A 16,823-nucleotide genomic window follows, 5' to 3' on the forward strand; every position below is an offset into this window, starting at 1 on the left:
CACTAATATCCTTGCTTATCTCAGAAATATAAAGGAATCTCATAAGTATCACTAATTATCCTTGCAAAAATTTCATTTTCTTGCCAAAATAATGCTTTTCATTCCTAAAAATAGCATTTTCTAAACAAAATACTGGTTTTCACCCACAAAGGTAGACATTATCTCCACAGAATGTTCCTTTGGAGCCTGATAGAATACAGTGTTTCAAGAATTCCTGTATTCCTCTACAAAATAAGGACATTTCCACCCAAAATATCGATTTCTGTCAAGATTTAGAGAACTTTGACACCAATAGCAGTACTTATCCCAAAAAGAAATAAAAAGTACATTCTTGAGTTTCACTTCTTATCCTTGCCAAAATACATTTTTCTTAACAAATAAAACGCTTTTCAGCCCTAAAAATAGCATTTTCTCCCCAAAATACTGGGTTTCATCCTCAAAAGAAGACAGTTCCTCTAAAAAATGAATATTGGCAGCATAATACGATACATTGTTTACAGAATACCGGAATTCCTTTTTCAAATAAGGACACTTCCCCCCTAAAGATCAATTTCTGTTCTAATTTTTGAAATTTACACATGACTTTCACTACATAGATCAGAAATAATAAGTTCTCTCTAAAGCATCACCATTTATCCTGGCAAATATTTGAGTTTCTTTCGAAAATATGAATTTTCATCACTAAAAATAGCATTTTCTATCCCTAATACCTGTTTTCATAACCAAACGAAGATATTTTCTCTAGAAAATGATGCACTGTAGCATTATAGGATGCATTTCTACCAGAATACCAGTTTTCCTCTACAAACTATGGACATTTCCACCCAAAATGACAATTTCTGATAAAATTTTTACAATTTACACATGAATATCACCGCTTCTTCCAGAAATAAAGTGTCCTCCATTAAGTATCAGTTCATATGCTGGCAAAAATATTTTTTCCTTACCTAAGAAAATGCTTTTCATTCCTAAGAATAGCATATTCTTAACCACATCTGCTTTTCATCGCCAAAAGAAGAAATTTTCCCTACAGAATCACAGAATCACACAGAATCACAGAATTACCCGGGTTGGAAGGGACCTCAAGGATCATGTAGTTCCAACCCCCCTGCCTAGCAGGGCCACCAAACATACACCTTTACTAGATCAGGTTGCCCAGGGCCCTGTCCAACCTGGCCTTGAACACCTCCAAGGACGGGGCATCCACAACCTCACTGGGCAGCCTGTTCCAGGACCTAACCACTCTTCTAGTAAAGAACTTTCCCCTAACATCCAACCTAAATCTTCCCTCCTTCAACTTAAAACCATTTCCCCTAGTCCTGCTATTATCAGCCCTTTCGAAGAGTTTACTCCCTTCCTGGGAGTAAGTTCCCTTCAGGTATTGAAAGGCTGCAATGAGGTCACCCCGCAACCTTCTCTTCTCCAGGCTGAACAAACCCAACTCCCTCAGCCTGTCCTCATAGGGGAGGTGCTCCAGCCCCCTGATCATCTTTGTGGCCCTCCTCTGGACCCTTTCCAAAATCTCCATATCTTTTTTGTACTGAGGGCTCCACACCTGGACACAGTACTCCAGATGGGGCCTCACAAGAGCAGAGTAGAGAGGGACGATCACCTCCCTATCCCTGCTGACCACCCCTCTCCTGATGGAGCCCAGGATCCCATTTGCTTTCCGGGCTGCCAGAGCGCACTGCTGGCTCATGTTAAGTTTCTCATCTATCAGGAACCCTAGGTATTTTTCTGCCGAGCTGCTCTCAAGGACAACTCCTCCCAGCCTGTACAGGTGCCTGGGGTTCTTCCGGCCCAAGTGCAAAACCTTGCACTTTGCCGTGTTGAACCTCATTAGGTTCACCCGAGCCCAGCTTTCCAGCCTGTCAAGGTCCCTCTGAATGGCATCCGTTCCCTCCACCGTATCGACTGCACCACTCAGCTTGGTGTCATCAGCAAACTTGCTGAGGGTTCACTCCATTCCCTCATCGATGTCATTAATAAAGATGTTAAAGAGCACCGGTCCCAAGACAGACCCTTGAGGGACGCCGCTCGTTACCGGCCTCCACCTGGACATAGAGCCATTGACCACCACCCTCTGTCTGCGGCCTTTCAACCAATTGCTTATCCATCTAGTTGTCCACCCATCAAATCCACCTCCCTCCAATTTGGAGATGAGGATGTGATGGGGGACCATGTCAAAGGCCTTGCTCAGGTCCAGGTAAATGACATCGGTCACCTTCCCTTCATCCACCAACGCCGTCACTCCATCATAGAAGGCCACAAGATTAGTTAAGCATGACCTTCCCCTGGTGAAGCCATGCTGGCTGTCTCGGATCACATGCTCGTTCTTTATGTGATCAAGCATGTTGTCCAGGAGGATCTGTTCCATAATCTTCCCAGGCACAGAGGTGAGACTCACCGGCCTGTAGTAACCCGGGTCCTCCCTGCTCCCCTTCTTGTAAATGGGAGTGATGTGACCCTTCCTCCAATCATCCGGGACCTCACCTGACAGCCATGACTTCTCAAATATGATGGAGAGCGGCTCAGCAACCACCCCAGCCAGCTCCCTCAGGACCCTGGGATGCACGCCATCTGGCCCCAAAGAATGATGCTTTGGAGCAAAATAGAATACAGTGTTTCTAAAATTCCCAAATTCCTCTACAAAATAAGGACATTCCCACCAGAAATATCAAGTTGTGTCATAATGTAGAAAACTTTCACACTAATATCCTTGCTTATCTCAGAAATATAAAGGAATCTCATAAGTATCACTAATTATCCTTGCAAAAATTTCATTTTCTTGCCAAAATAATGCTTTTCATTCCTAAAAATAGCATTTTCTAAACAAAATACTGGTTTTCATCCACAAAGGTAGACATTATCTCCACAGAATGTTCCTTTGGAGCCTGATAGAATACAGTGTTTCAAGAATTCCTGTATTCCTCTACAAAATAAGGACATTTCCACCCAAAATATCGATTTCTGTCAAGATTTAGAGAACTTTGACACCAATAGCAGTACTTATCCCAAAAAGAAATAAAAAGTACATTCTTGAGTTTCACTTCTTATCCTTGCCAAAATACATTTTTCTTAACAAATAAAACGCTTTTCAGCCCTAAAAATAGCATTTTCTCCCCAAAATACTGGGTTTCATCCTCAAAAGAAGACAGTTCCTCTAAAAAATGAATATTGGCAGCATAATACGATACATTGAATACCGGAATTCCTTTTTCAAATAAGGACACTTCCCCCCTAAAGATCAATTTCTGTTCTAATTTTTGAAATTTACACATGACTTTCACTACATAGATCAGAAATAATAAGTTCTCTCTAAAGCATCACCATTTATCCTAGCAAATATTTGAGTTTCTTTCGAAAATATGAATTTTCATCACTAAAAATAGCATTTTCTATCCCTAATACCTGTTTTCATAACCAAACGAAGATATTTTCTCTAGAAAATGATGCACTGTAGCATTATAGGATGCATTTCTACCAGAATACCAGTTTTCCTCTACAAACTATGGACATTTCCACCCAAAATGGCAATTTCTGATAAAATTTTTACAATTTACACATGAATATCACCGCTTCTTCCAGAAATAAAGTGTCCTCCATTAAGTATCAGTTCATATGCTGGCAAAAATATTTTTTCCTTACCTAAGAAAATGCTTTTCATTCCTAAGAATAGCATATTCTTAACCACATCTGCTTTTCATCGCCAAAAGAAGAAATTTTCCCTACAGAATCACAGAATCACACAGAATCACAGAATTACCCGGGTTGGAAGGGACCTCAAGGATCATGTAGTTCCAACCCCCCTGCCTAGCAGGGCCACCAAACATACACCTTTACTAGATCAGGTTGCCCAGGGCCCTGTCCAACCTGGCCTTGAACACCTCCAAGGACGGGGCATCCACAACCTCACTGGGCAGCCTGTTCCAGGACCTAACCACTCTTCTAGTAAAGAACTTTCCCCTAACATCCAACCTAAATCTTCCCTCCTTCAACTTAAAACCATTTCCCCTAGTCCTGCTATTATCAGCCCTTTCGAAGAGTTTACTCCCTTCCTGGGAGTAAGTTCCCTTCAGGTATTGAAAGGCTGCAATGAGGTCACCCCGCAACCTTCTCTTCTCCAGGCTGAACAAACCCAACTCCCTCAGCCTGTCCTCATAGGGGAGGTGCTCCAGCCCCCTGATCATCTTTGTGGCCCTCCTCTGGACCCTTTCCAAAATCTCCATATCTTTTTTGTACTGAGGGCTCCACACCTGGACACAGTACTCCAGATGGGGCCTCACAAGAGCAGAGTAGAGAGGGACGATCACCTCCCTATCCCTGCTGACCACCCCTCTCCTGATGGAGCCCAGGATCCCATTTGCTTTCCGGGCTGCCAGAGCGCACTGCTGGCTCATGTTAAGTTTCTCATCTATCAGGAACCCTAGGTCTTTTTCTGCCGAGCTGCTCTCAAGGACAACTCCTCCCAGCCTGTACAGGTGCCTGGGGTTCTTCCGGCCCAAGTGCAAAACCTTGCACTTTGCCGTGTTGAACCTCATTAGGTTCACCCGAGCCCAGCTTTCCAGCCTGTCAAGGTCCCTCTGAATGGCATCCGTTCCCTCCACCGTATCGACTGCACCACTCAGCTTGGTGTCATCAGCAAACTTGCTGAGGGTTCACTCCATTCCCTCATCGATGTCATTAATAAAGATGTTAAAGAGCACCGGTCCCAAGACAGACCCTTGAGGGACGCCGCTCGTTACCGGCCTCCACCTGGACATAGAGCCATTGACCACCACCCTCTGTCTGCGGCCTTTCAACCAATTGCTTATCCATCTAGTTGTCCACCCATCAAATCCACCTCCCTCCAATTTGGAGATGAGGATGTGATGGGGGACCATGTCAAAGGCCTTGCTCAGGTCCAGGTAAATGACATCGGTCACCTTCCCTTCATCCACCAACGCCGTCACTCCATCATAGAAGGCCACAAGATTAGTTAAGCATGACCTTCCCCTGGTGAAGCCATGCTGGCTGTCTCGGATCACATGCTCGTTCTTTATGTGATCAAGCATGTTGTCCAGGAGGATCTGTTCCATAATCTTCCCAGGCACAGAGGTGAGACTCACCGGCCTGTAGTAACCCGGGTCCTCCCTGCTCCCCTTCTTGTAAATGGGAGTGATGTGACCCTTCCTCCAATCATCCGGGACCTCACCTGACAGCCATGACTTCTCAAATATGATGGAGAGCGGCTCAGCAACCACCCCAGCCAGCTCCCTCAGGACCCTGGGATGCACGCCATCTGGCCCCAAAGAATGATGCTTTGGAGCAAAATAGAATACAGTGTTTCTAAAATTCCCAAATTCCTCTACAAAATAAGGACATTCCCACCAGAAATATCAAGTTGTGTCATAATGTAGAAAACTTTCACACTAATATCCTTGCTTATCTCAGAAATATAAAGGAATCTCATAAGTATCACTAATTATCCTTGCAAAAATTTCATTTTCTTGCCAAAATAATGCTTTTCATTCCTAAAAATAGCATTTTCTAAACAAAATACTGGTTTTCATCCACAAAGGTAGACATTATCTCCACAGAATGTTCCTTTGGAGCCTGATAGAATACAGTGTTTCAAGAATTCCTGTATTCCTCTACAAAATAAGGACATTTCCACCCAAAATATCGATTTCTGTCAAGATTTAGAGAACTTTGACACCAATAGCAGTACTTATCCCAAAAAGAAATAAAAAGTACATTCTTGAGTTTCACTTCTTATCCTTGCCAAAATACATTTTTCTTAACAAATAAAACGCTTTTCAGCCCTAAAAATAGCATTTTCTCCCCAAAATACTGGGTTTCATCCTCAAAAGAAGACAGTTCCTCTAAAAAATGAATATTGGCAGCATAATACGATACATTGAATACCGGAATTCCTTTTTCAAATAAGGACACTTCCCCCCTAAAGATCAATTTCTGTTCTAATTTTTGAAATTTACACATGACTTTCACTACATAGATCAGAAATAATAAGTTCTCTCTAAAGCATCACCATTTATCCTAGCAAATATTTGAGTTTCTTTCGAAAATATGAATTTTCATCACTAAAAATAGCATTTTCTATCCCTAATACCTGTTTTCATAACCAAACGAAGATATTTTCTCTAGAAAATGATGCACTGTAGCATTATAGGATGCATTTCTACCAGAATACCAGTTTTCCTCTACAAACTATGGACATTTCCACCCAAAATGGCAATTTCTGATAAAATTTTTACAATTTACACATGAATATCACCGCTTCTTCCAGAAATAAAGTGTCCTCCATTAAGTATCAGTTCATATGCTGGCAAAAATATTTTTTCCTTACCTAAGAAAATGCTTTTCATTCCTAAGAATAGCATATTCTTAACCACATCTGCTTTTCATCGCCAAAAGAAGAAATTTTCCCTACAGAATCACAGAATCACACAGAATCACAGAATTACCCGGGTTGGAAGGGACCTCAAGGATCATGTAGTTCCAACCCCCCTGCCTAGCAGGGCCACCAAACATACACCTTTACTAGATCAGGTTGCCCAGGGCCCTGTCCAACCTGGCCTTGAACACCTCCAAGGACGGGGCATCCACAACCTCACTGGGCAGCCTGTTCCAGGACCTAACCACTCTTCTAGTAAAGAACTTTCCCCTAACATCCAACCTAAATCTTCCCTCCTTCAACTTAAAACCATTTCCCCTAGTCCTGCTATTATCAGCCCTTTCGAAGAGTTTACTCCCTTCCTGGGAGTAAGTTCCCTTCAGGTATTGAAAGGCTGCAATGAGGTCACCCCGCAACCTTCTCTTCTCCAGGCTGAACAAACCCAACTCCCTCAGCCTGTCCTCATAGGGGAGGTGCTCCAGCCCCCTGATCATCTTTGTGGCCCTCCTCTGGACCCTTTCCAAAATCTCCATATCTTTTTTGTACTGAGGGCTCCACACCTGGACACAGTACTCCAGATGGGGCCTCACAAGAGCAGAGTAGAGAGGGACGATCACCTCCCTATCCCTGCTGACCACCCCTCTCCTGATGGAGCCCAGGATCCCATTTGCTTTCCGGGCTGCCAGAGCGCACTGCTGGCTCATGTTAAGTTTCTCATCTATCAGGACCCCTAGGTCTTTTTCTGCCGAGCTGCTCTCAAGGACAACTCCTCCCAGCCTGTACAGGTGCCTGGGGTTCTTCCGGCCCAAGTGCAAAACCTTGCACTTTGCCGTGTTGAACCTCATTAGGTTCACCCGAGCCCAGCTTTCCAGCCTGTCAAGGTCCCTCTGAATGGCATCCGTTCCCTCCACCGTATCGACTGCACCACTCAGCTTGGTGTCATCAGCAAACTTGCTGAGGGTGCACTCCATTCCCTCATCGATGTCATTAATAAAGATGTTAAAGAGCACCGGTCCCAAGACAGACCCTTGAGGGACGCCGCTCGTTACCGGCCTCCACCTGGACATAGAGCCATTGACCACCACCCTCTGTCTGCGGCCTTTCAACCAATTGCTTATCCATCTAGTTGTCCACCCATCAAATCCACCTCCCTCCAATTTGGAGATGAGGATGTGATGGGGGACCATGTCAAAGGCCTTGCTCAGGTCCAGCTAAATGACATCGGTCACCTTCCCTTCATCCACCAACGCCGTCACTCCATCATAGAAGGCCACAAGATTAGTTAAGCATGACCTTCCCCTGGTGAAGCCATGCTGGCTGTCTCGGATCACATGCTCGTTCTTTATGTGATCAAGCATGTTGTCCAGGAGGATCTGTTCCATAATCTTCCCAGGCACAGAGGTGAGACTCACCGGCCTGTAGTAACCCGGGTCCTCCCTGCTCCCCTTCTTGTAAATGGGAGTGATGTGACCCTTCCTCCAATCATCCGGGACCTCACCTGACAGCCATGACTTCTCAAATATGATGGAGAGCGGCTCAGCAACCACCCCAGCCAGCTCTTTCAGGACCCTGGGATGCACGCCATCTGGCCCCAAAGAATGATGCTTTGGAGCAAAATAGAATACAGTGTTTCTAAAATTCCCAAATTCCTCTACAAAATAAGGACATTCCCACCAGAAATATCAAGTTGTGTCATAATGTAGAAAACTTTCACACTAATATCCTTGCTTATCTCAGAAATATAAAGGAATCTCATAAGTATCACTAATTATCCTTGCAAAAATTTCATTTTCTTGCCAAAATAATGCTTTTCATTCCTAAAAATAGCATTTTCTAAACAAAATACTGGTTTTCACCCACAAAGGTAGACATTATCTCCACAGAATGTTCCTTTGGAGCCTGATAGAATACAGTGTTTCAAGAATTCCTGTATTCCTCTACAAAATAAGGACATTTCCACCCAAAATATCGATTTCTGTCAAGATTTAGAGAACTTTGACACCAATAGCAGTACTTATCCCAAAAAGAAATAAAAAGTACATTCTTGAGTTTCACTTCTTATCCTTGCCAAAATACATTTTTCTTAACAAATAAAACGCTTTTCAGCCCCAAAAATAGCATTTTCTCCCCAAAATACTGGGTTTCATCCTCAAAAGAAGACAGTTCCTCTAAAAAATGAATATTGGCAGCATAATATGATACATTGTTTACAGAATACCGGAATTCCTTTTTCAAATAAGGACACTTCCCCCCTAAAGATCAATTTCTGTTCTAATTTTTGAAATTTACACATGACTTTCACTACATAGATCAGAAATAATAAGTTCTCTCTAAAGCATCACCATTTATCCTGGCAAATATTTGAGTTTCTTTCGAAAATATGAATTTTCATCACTAAAAATAGCATTTTCTATCCCTAATACCTGTTTTCATAACCAAACGAAGATATTTTCTCTAGAAAATGATGCACTGTAGCATTATAGGATGCATTTCTACCAGAATACCAGTTTTCCTCTACAAACTATGGACATTTCCACCCAAAATGACAATTTCTGATAAAATTTTTACAATTTACACATGAATATCACCGCTTCTTCCAGAAATAAAGTGTCCTCCATTAAGTATCAGTTCATATGCTGGCAAAAATATTTTTTCCTTACCTAAGAAAATGCTTTTCATTCCTAAGAATAGCATATTCTTAACCACATCTGCTTTTCATCGCCAAAAGAAGAAATTTTCCCTACAGAATCACAGAATCACACAGAATCACAGAATTACCCGGGTTGGAAGGGACCTCAAGGATCATGTAGTTCCAACCCCCCTGCCTAGCAGGGCCACCAAACATACACCTTTACTAGATCAGGTTGCCCAGGGCCCTGTCCAACCTGGCCTTGAACACCTCCAAGGACGGGGCATCCACAACCTCACTGGGCAGCCTGTTCCAGGACCTAACCACTCTTCTAGTAAAGAACTTTCCCCTAACATCCAACCTAAATCTTCCCTCCTTCAACTTAAAACCATTTCCCCTAGTCCTGCTATTATCAGCCCTTTCAAAGAGTTTACTCCCTTCCTGGGAGTAAGTTCCCTTCAGGTATTGAAAGGCTGCAATGAGGTCACCCCGCAACCTTCTCTTCTCCAGGCTGAACAAACCCAACTCCCTCAGCCTGTCCTCATAGGGGAGGTGCTCCAGCCCCCTGATCATCTTTGTGGCCCTCCTCTGGACCCTTTCCAAAATCTCCATATCTTTTTTGTACTGAGGGCTCCACACCTGGACACAGTACTCCAGATGGGGCCTCACAAGAGCAGAGTAGAGAGGGACGATCACCTCCCTATCCCTGCTGACCACCCCTCTCCTGATGGAGCCCAGGATCCCATTTGCTTTCCGGGCTGCCAGAGCGCCCTGCTGGCTCATGTTAAGTCTCCTGTCCATCAGGACCCCCAGGTCCTTCTCTGCCAAGCTGCTCTCAAGGACAACTCCTCCCAGCCTGTACGGGTGCCTGGGGTTCTTCCGGCCCAAGTGCAAAACCTTGCACTTTGCCATGTTGAAACTCATTAGGTTCACACAAGCCCAGCTTTCTAGTCTGTTGAGGTCCCTCTGAATGGCACCCCTTCCTTCCAACGTATCGACCGCACCACTCAGCTTGGTGTCATCAGCAAACTTGCTGAGGGTGCACTCCATTCCCTTATCAATGTCATTAATAAAGATGTTCAAGAGCACCGGTCCCATGACAGACCCTTGAGGGACACCGCTCGTTACTGGCCTCCACCTGGACATAGAGCCATTGACCACCACCCTCTGTCTGTGGCCTTTCAACAAATTGCTTATCCATCGAGTTGTCCACCCATCACATCCACTTCCCTCCAATTTGGAGATGAGGATGTGGTGGGGGACCATGTCAAAGGCCTTGCTCAGGTCCAGGTAAATGACATCAGTCACCTTCCCTTCATCCACCAACGCCGTCACTCCATCATAGAAGGCCACAAGATTAGTTAAGCATGACCTTCCCCTGGTGAAGCCATGCTGGCTGTCTCGGATCACATGCTCGTTCTTTATGTGATCAAGCATGTTGTCCAGGAGGATCTGTTCCATAATCTTCCCAGGCACAGAGGTGAGACTCACCGGCCTGTAGTAACCCGGGTCCTCCCTGCTCCCCTTCTTTTAAATGGGAGTGATGTGACCCTTCCTCCAATCATCCGGGACCTCACCTGACAGCCATGACTTCTCAAATATGATGGAGAGCGGCTCAGCAACCACCTCAGCCAGCTCCTTCAGGACCCTGGGATGCACGCCATCTGGCCCCAAAGAATGATGCTTTGGAGCAAAATAGAATACAGTGTTTCTAAAATTCCCAAATTCCTCTACAAAATAAGGACATTCCCACCAGAAATATCAAGTTGTGTCTTAATGTAGAAAACTTTCACACTAATATCCTTGCTTATCTCAGAAATATAAAGGAATCTCATAAGTATCACTAATTATCCTTGCAAAAATTCCATTTTCTTGCCAAAATAATGCTTTTCATTCCTAAAAATAGCATTTTCTAAACAAAATACTGGTTTTCACCCACAAAGGTAGACATTATCTTCACAGAATGTTCCTTTGGAGCCTGATAGAATACAGTGTTTCAAGAATTCCTGTATTCCTCTACAAAATAAGGACATTTCCACCCAAAATATCGATTTCTGTCAAGATTTAGAGAACTTTGACACCAATAGCAGTACTTATCCCAAAAAGAAATAAAAAGTACATTCTTGAGTTTCACTTCTTATCCTTGCCAAAATACATTTTTCTTAACAAATAAAACGCTTTTCAGCCCTAAAAATAGCATTTTCTCCCCAAAATACTGGGTTTCATCCTCAAAAGAAGACAGTTCCTCTAAAAAATGAATATTGGCAGCATAATACGATACATTGTTTACAGAATACCGGAATTCCTTTTTCAAATGAGGACACTTCCCCCCTAAAGATCAATTTCTGTTCTAATTTTTGAAATTTACACATGACTTTCACTACATAGATCAGAAATAATAAGTTCTCTCTAAAGCATCACCATTTATCCTGGCAAATATTTGAGTTTCTTTCGAAAATATGAATTTTCATCACTAAAAATAGCATTTTCTATCCCTAATACCTGTTTTCATAACCAAACGAAGATATTTTCTCTAGAAAATGATGCACTGTAGCATTATAGGATGCATTTCTACCAGAATACCAGTTTTCCTCTACAAACTATGGACATTTCCACCCAAAATGACAATTTCTGATAAAATTTTTACAATTTACACATGAATATCACCGCTTCTTCCAGAAATAAAGTGTCCTCCATTAAGTATCAGTTCATATGCTGGCAAAAATATTTTTTCCTTACCTAAGAAAATGCTTTTCATTCCTAAGAATAGCATATTCTTAACCACATCTGCTTTTCATCGCCAAAAGAAGAAATTTTCCCTACAGAATCACAGAATCACACAGAATCACAGAATTACCCGGGTTGGAAGGGACCTCAAGGATCATGTAGTTCCAACCCCCCTGCCTAGCAGGGCCACCAAACATACACCTTTACTAGATCAGGTTGCCCAGGGCCCTGTCCAACCTGGCCTTGAACACCTCCAAGGACGGGGCATCCACAACCTCACTGGGCAGCCTGTTCCAGGACCTAACCACTCTTCTAGTAAAGAACTTTCCCCTAACATCCAACCTAAATCTTCCCTCCTTCAACTTAAAACCATTTCCCCTAGTCCTGCTATTATCAGCCCTTTCGAAGAGTTTACTCCCTTCCTGGGAGTAAGTTCCCTTCAGGTATTGAAAGGCTGCAATGAGGTCACCCCGCAACCTTCTCTTCTCCAGGCTGAACAAACCCAACTCCCTCAGCCTGTCCTCATAGGGGAGGTGCTCCAGCCCCCTGATCATCTTTGTGGCCCTCCTCTGGACCCTTTCCAAAATCTCCATATCTTTTTTGTACTGAGGGCTCCACACCTGGACACAGTACTCCAGATGGGGCCTCACAAGAGCAGAGTAGAGAGGGACAATCACCTCCCTATCCCTGCTGACCACCCCTCTCCTGATGGAGCCCAGGATCCCATTTGCTTTCCGGGCTGCCAGAGCGCCCTGCTGGCTCATGTTAAGTCTCCTGTCCATCAGGACCCCCAGGTCCTTCTCTGCCGAGCTGCTCTCAAGGACAACTCCTCCCAGCCTGTACAGGTGCCTGGGGTTCTTCCGGCCCAAGTGCAAAACCTTGCACTTTGCCATGTTGAAACTCATTAGGTTCACACAAGCCCAGCTTTCTAGTCTGTTGAGGTCCCTCTGAATGGCACCCCTTCCTTCCAACGTATCGACTGCACCACTCAGCTTGTTGTCATCAGCAAACTTGCTGAGGGTGCACTCCATTCCCTTATCAATGTCATTAATAAAGATGTTCAAGAGCACCGGTCCCATGACAGACCCTTGAGGGACACCGCTCGTTACTGGCCTCCACCTGGACATAGAGCCATTGACCACCACCCTCTGTCTGTGGCCTTTCAACCAATTGCTTATCCATCGAGTTGTCCACCCATCACATCCACTTCCCTCCAATTTGGAGATGAGGATGTGGTGGGGGACCATGTCAAAGGCCTTGCTCAGGTCCAGGTAAATGACATCAGTCACCTTCCCTTCGTCCACCAACACCGTCACTCCATCATAGAAGGCCACAAGATTAGTTAAGCATGACCTTCCCATGATGAAGTCGTGCTGGCTGTCTCGGATCACATGCTCACTCTTTATGTAATGGAGCATGTTGTCCAGGACGATCTGTTCCATGGTATTCCCAGGCACGGAGGTGAGACTCACCAGCCTGTAGTTCCCCGGGTCCTCCCTGCTCCCCTTCTTGTATATGTGAGTGACATGACACATCCAGCAGCAGCTCAACCCAATGCTGCCATGCTATGTGCAGGGTGCCCTCCAGCTGCAGCTCAACCCAGTGCTGCCATGCCATGTGCAGGTTGCCCTCCATCCAGCTGCAGCTCAACCCAATGCTGCTCGTCCATTCGTTGCTCACCTGCTTCTGCTCCTGCAGCAGCTTCAGACACTGCAGCGCTGTTAATGTTCCGCTGGCAAATTGGGCCCGCATTGCTGCACCGCTCACACAGCTCCTTGCAGGACCTGAACCAATTGCAGAATGGGGCCGGTGGGTTCCGTTCTGCCCGACTGCCCCTGCCCCACCCTGGGTGGCTTCTATGAGGTCAGAGTGTCATTGTGACACACCAGCACAGGAGGGTCCTTGAAGGTCACAGTGGGTTTGTGTCTATGTTGGGTTTGGGTTTGAGGATTGGGTTTGGGGTAGGGTTGGTTTTAGCTTTGGAGTTTGGTTTTGTGTCTATGTTGGGTTTAGGTTTGGGGTTTGGGTTTGGGGCAGCTGTGGTTTTAGCTTTGTGGTTTGCGTTTGGGGCAGGGTTGGTTTTAGGTTTGGGGTTTGGGTTTGGGATAGGATTGGTTTTAGGTTTGGGGTTTGGGTTCAGGGTAGGGTTGGTTTTAGGTTTGGGGTTTGGGTTTGGGGTAGGGTTGGTTTTGGGTTGGGTTTGGAGTAGGGTAGGATTTAGGTTTGGGGTTTGGGTTTGGGGTAGGGTTGATTTTAGCTTTGGGGTTTGGTTTTGTGTCTATGTTGGGTTTAGGTTTGGGGTTTGGGGTAGCTGTGGTTTTAGCTTTGGGGTTTGCATTTGGGGCAGGGTTGGTTTTAGGTTTGGGGTTTGGGTTTGGGGTAGGGTTGGTTTTGGGTTGGGTTTGGGGTAGGGTTGGTTTTAGATTTGGATTAGGGTTTGTGTCTATGTTCGGTTTGGGATAGGATTGGTTTTAGGTTTGGGGTTTGGGTTTGTGTCTATGTTGGGTTTGGGGTAGGGTTGCTTTTAGGTTTGGGGTTTGGGTTTGTGTCTGTGTTGGTTTTGGGGTAGGGTTGGTTTTAGGTTTGGGGTTTGGGTTTGTGTCTGTGCTCAGTTTGGGGTAGCTGTGGTTTTAGCTTTGGGGTTTGCATTTGGGGCAGGGTTGGTTTTAGGTTTGGGGTTTGGGTTTGGGGTAGGGTTGGTTTTGGGTTTGGGTTTTTGGTTTGGGGTAGGGTTGGTTTTAGATTTGGATTTGGTTTCAGAGTAGGGTTGGTTTTAGATTTGGATTAGGGTTTAGGGTAGGGTTGGTTTTAGCTTTGGGGTTGGGTTTGTGTCTATGTTGGGTTTGGGTTTGGGGTAGGGTTGCTTTTAGGTTTTAGGTTTGGGGTTTGGGGCAGGGTTGGTTTTCGATTTGGATTTGGCTTCAGGGTAGGGTTGGTTTTAGATTTGGATTAGGGTTCAGGGTAGGGTTGGGTTTAGCTTTGGGGTTTGGGTTTGTGTCTATGTTGGGTTTGGGGTTTCAGTTTGGGGTAGGGTTTGTTTTAGATTTGTGGTTTGCGTTTGTATCTATGCTGGGTTTGGGTTAGGGGTACAGTTGGTTTTAGGTTTGGGGTTTGGGTTTGTGTCTATGTTGAGTTTGGGTTTGTGTCTATGTTGGTTTATGGTTAGGCTTTGGCACTGGATTAGGGTAGGGTTGGGTTTGGGTTAGGCTTCAGCCTTGGATTAGGGTTCGGTTTTGGTTTAGGGTTTGGGATGGCGTTTGGGTCAGAGTTAGGGTTGTGAATCATGCACAACTTAAGCAGATCCAACCTGAAGGACAAAGGCGCTGGAGTAAATGTCAGCTCAGGAACAGAACTGGGAGTGGGCCGCAGAGTTTGCTTTCAAGGGAAGATTGGACAGATGTGCTGCTGTTGAAAATAAGATTGCAGATGTGCTGGTGTTGAAGATAAGATGGCAGAACAGATGACTCAGCTGGACGTAGCATCAACAGGAACCAGTTTGGGCACCCCCCCTTAGAGAGTTGGGCATTTATAGTGAGAATGGCTATTAGCCTTCATCCCACCACCACCAGAGATGTTCATTAATGCTTGGAATCTCTGCCCATGTCATTGGGATTAATGACCATGTATAGGCTATGCCTATCAATGGGTAGTCGCTGCAGTGATCCCCACGCACCCAGTGCTGCAATAAAGGGAACAGAACTCATTGGCGTGTCACATTCCTGTCTTGATTTCCTTGGCTTCACCATGGCCACGGCTTATAGGACTGGTCATAGATCAGCTTCCAAAGCCCCTTATTTTAAAGGAGATGCCACAAAGCTGTACTGCCTGGTGGTGTTGTTGATCAGGTAGTAGAGAGCATTCAAAAGGCTCCAAATGATGCATTATAGAAAGCTGCAGCCACATCATGAATCCCTTCCCCTGCCCCCATCCCCAAATCCATCACCAATCAACCCCTCCATCCACGGCCCCAAATCCCCCCCTTCCATTTCTAGGAACCAATGAAGCTACATTGTGTGCCTCCGGTGGCACAGTGGTTAAGGACGCCACTTTGCAACACCAGAGGCCCGGGTTCAAATCCCCCCTGTGTCGCAAGTGGTAGAAGTGCTGCTCTGCTACACAGGAGGCTCGAATCCTGGGGGTTGGACTCAATGATCTCTAAGGTCCCTTCCAACCCGCACGAGACTGTGATACTCTGATACATCCATGGCCCCAGATCCATCTCCAATGAACCCCTTTATCCACAGCCCCAAATCCATCTCCAATGTACCTCCACCCATGACCCCAAACCCATCACCAATGAACCTTCATCCACCACCCCAAATCCATCTCTTCCATTTATAGGAACCAACGAACCCCTTCATTGATGGCCCCAAATCCTTCCCTTCCATTTATAGGATCCAATTAACCCCTCCATCCCATCCTCAACCCCCCACCTCCCCCTTCAGCCTCAACGCACAGAACTGACACATTGTGGGCCTAAAAATGAACCCAAAATCCAAACCCTAAATAAACAGGCCCAAAACGATGCAAAATGAACCCAAAACCAGACCCCAAATTAAGCCGTGGGGCTTCCAAACTCCACCTCAGCACCTTCCCACCTTTGGCTGCTTGATGCCCCCCATGGCGGCAGCTCTCCTGCCCTGCTGCAGCCTGTAGAGCATCTCCCCCCAGTTCCTCCTCATCTTTTCCTCATAGCTTCGGCCCTTTAAGGTCACGACGTCGCCATATTCCTCCTTCAGCTTCTTCATCACAGCCTTCAGTTCCCCTTCGTACCTCGTGAGCTCTGCGTTCAGCTGTTGCCGTGTCTCACCAGCCCATGATGGGAGCCCATGTTGGCCTTGGAAGCCGTTGGGGTTGGAGTCTGGGATCCCACATTGACCTATAAAGAAGCCATTGGGGTTGGAGTCACGGCCACCCAGGAGGGGGGTTGAAGGCAGAGCACAGATGAGGGTCCTGCATCCTGAAGGAGCATCTGGTACAGAGCAGACACATCTGAAGGATGAGCTCCAGCATGGCTGGCACCAACAAGGAGCAACCCAGGATGAGCAAGAACGGCCCCAGGGTGGGAAC

At 45.5% G+C, this 16,823-nt stretch overlaps 1 protein-coding gene across 1 annotated transcript in view; it reads right to left on the bottom strand.

The window, feature by feature from the left end:
• Window positions 1-13,505, bottom strand: part of LOC146758282 (uncharacterized) — a 147,992-nt gene extending 134,487 nt beyond the window's left edge. Inside the window, exons 1-4 of the mRNA XM_085517302.1 lie at window positions 13,434-13,505; window positions 13,107-13,186; window positions 12,231-12,872; window positions 6,840-7,456 (exon numbers count right to left, since the gene is read on the bottom strand). Coding sequence (XP_085373428.1) covers window positions 6,840-7,456; window positions 12,231-12,872; window positions 13,107-13,186; window positions 13,434-13,505 — 1,411 coding nt within the window. The remainder of the gene's footprint in view (window positions 1-6,839; window positions 7,457-12,230; window positions 12,873-13,106; window positions 13,187-13,433) is intronic.
• Window positions 13,506-16,823: the final 3,318 nt, after the last annotated feature.

This window comes from Coturnix japonica, chromosome 16, assembly GCF_054131305.1.
Source record: "Coturnix japonica strain WE chromosome 16, WE-NBRP24, whole genome shotgun sequence".
NCBI lineage: Eukaryota > Metazoa > Chordata > Aves > Galliformes > Phasianidae > Coturnix > Coturnix japonica.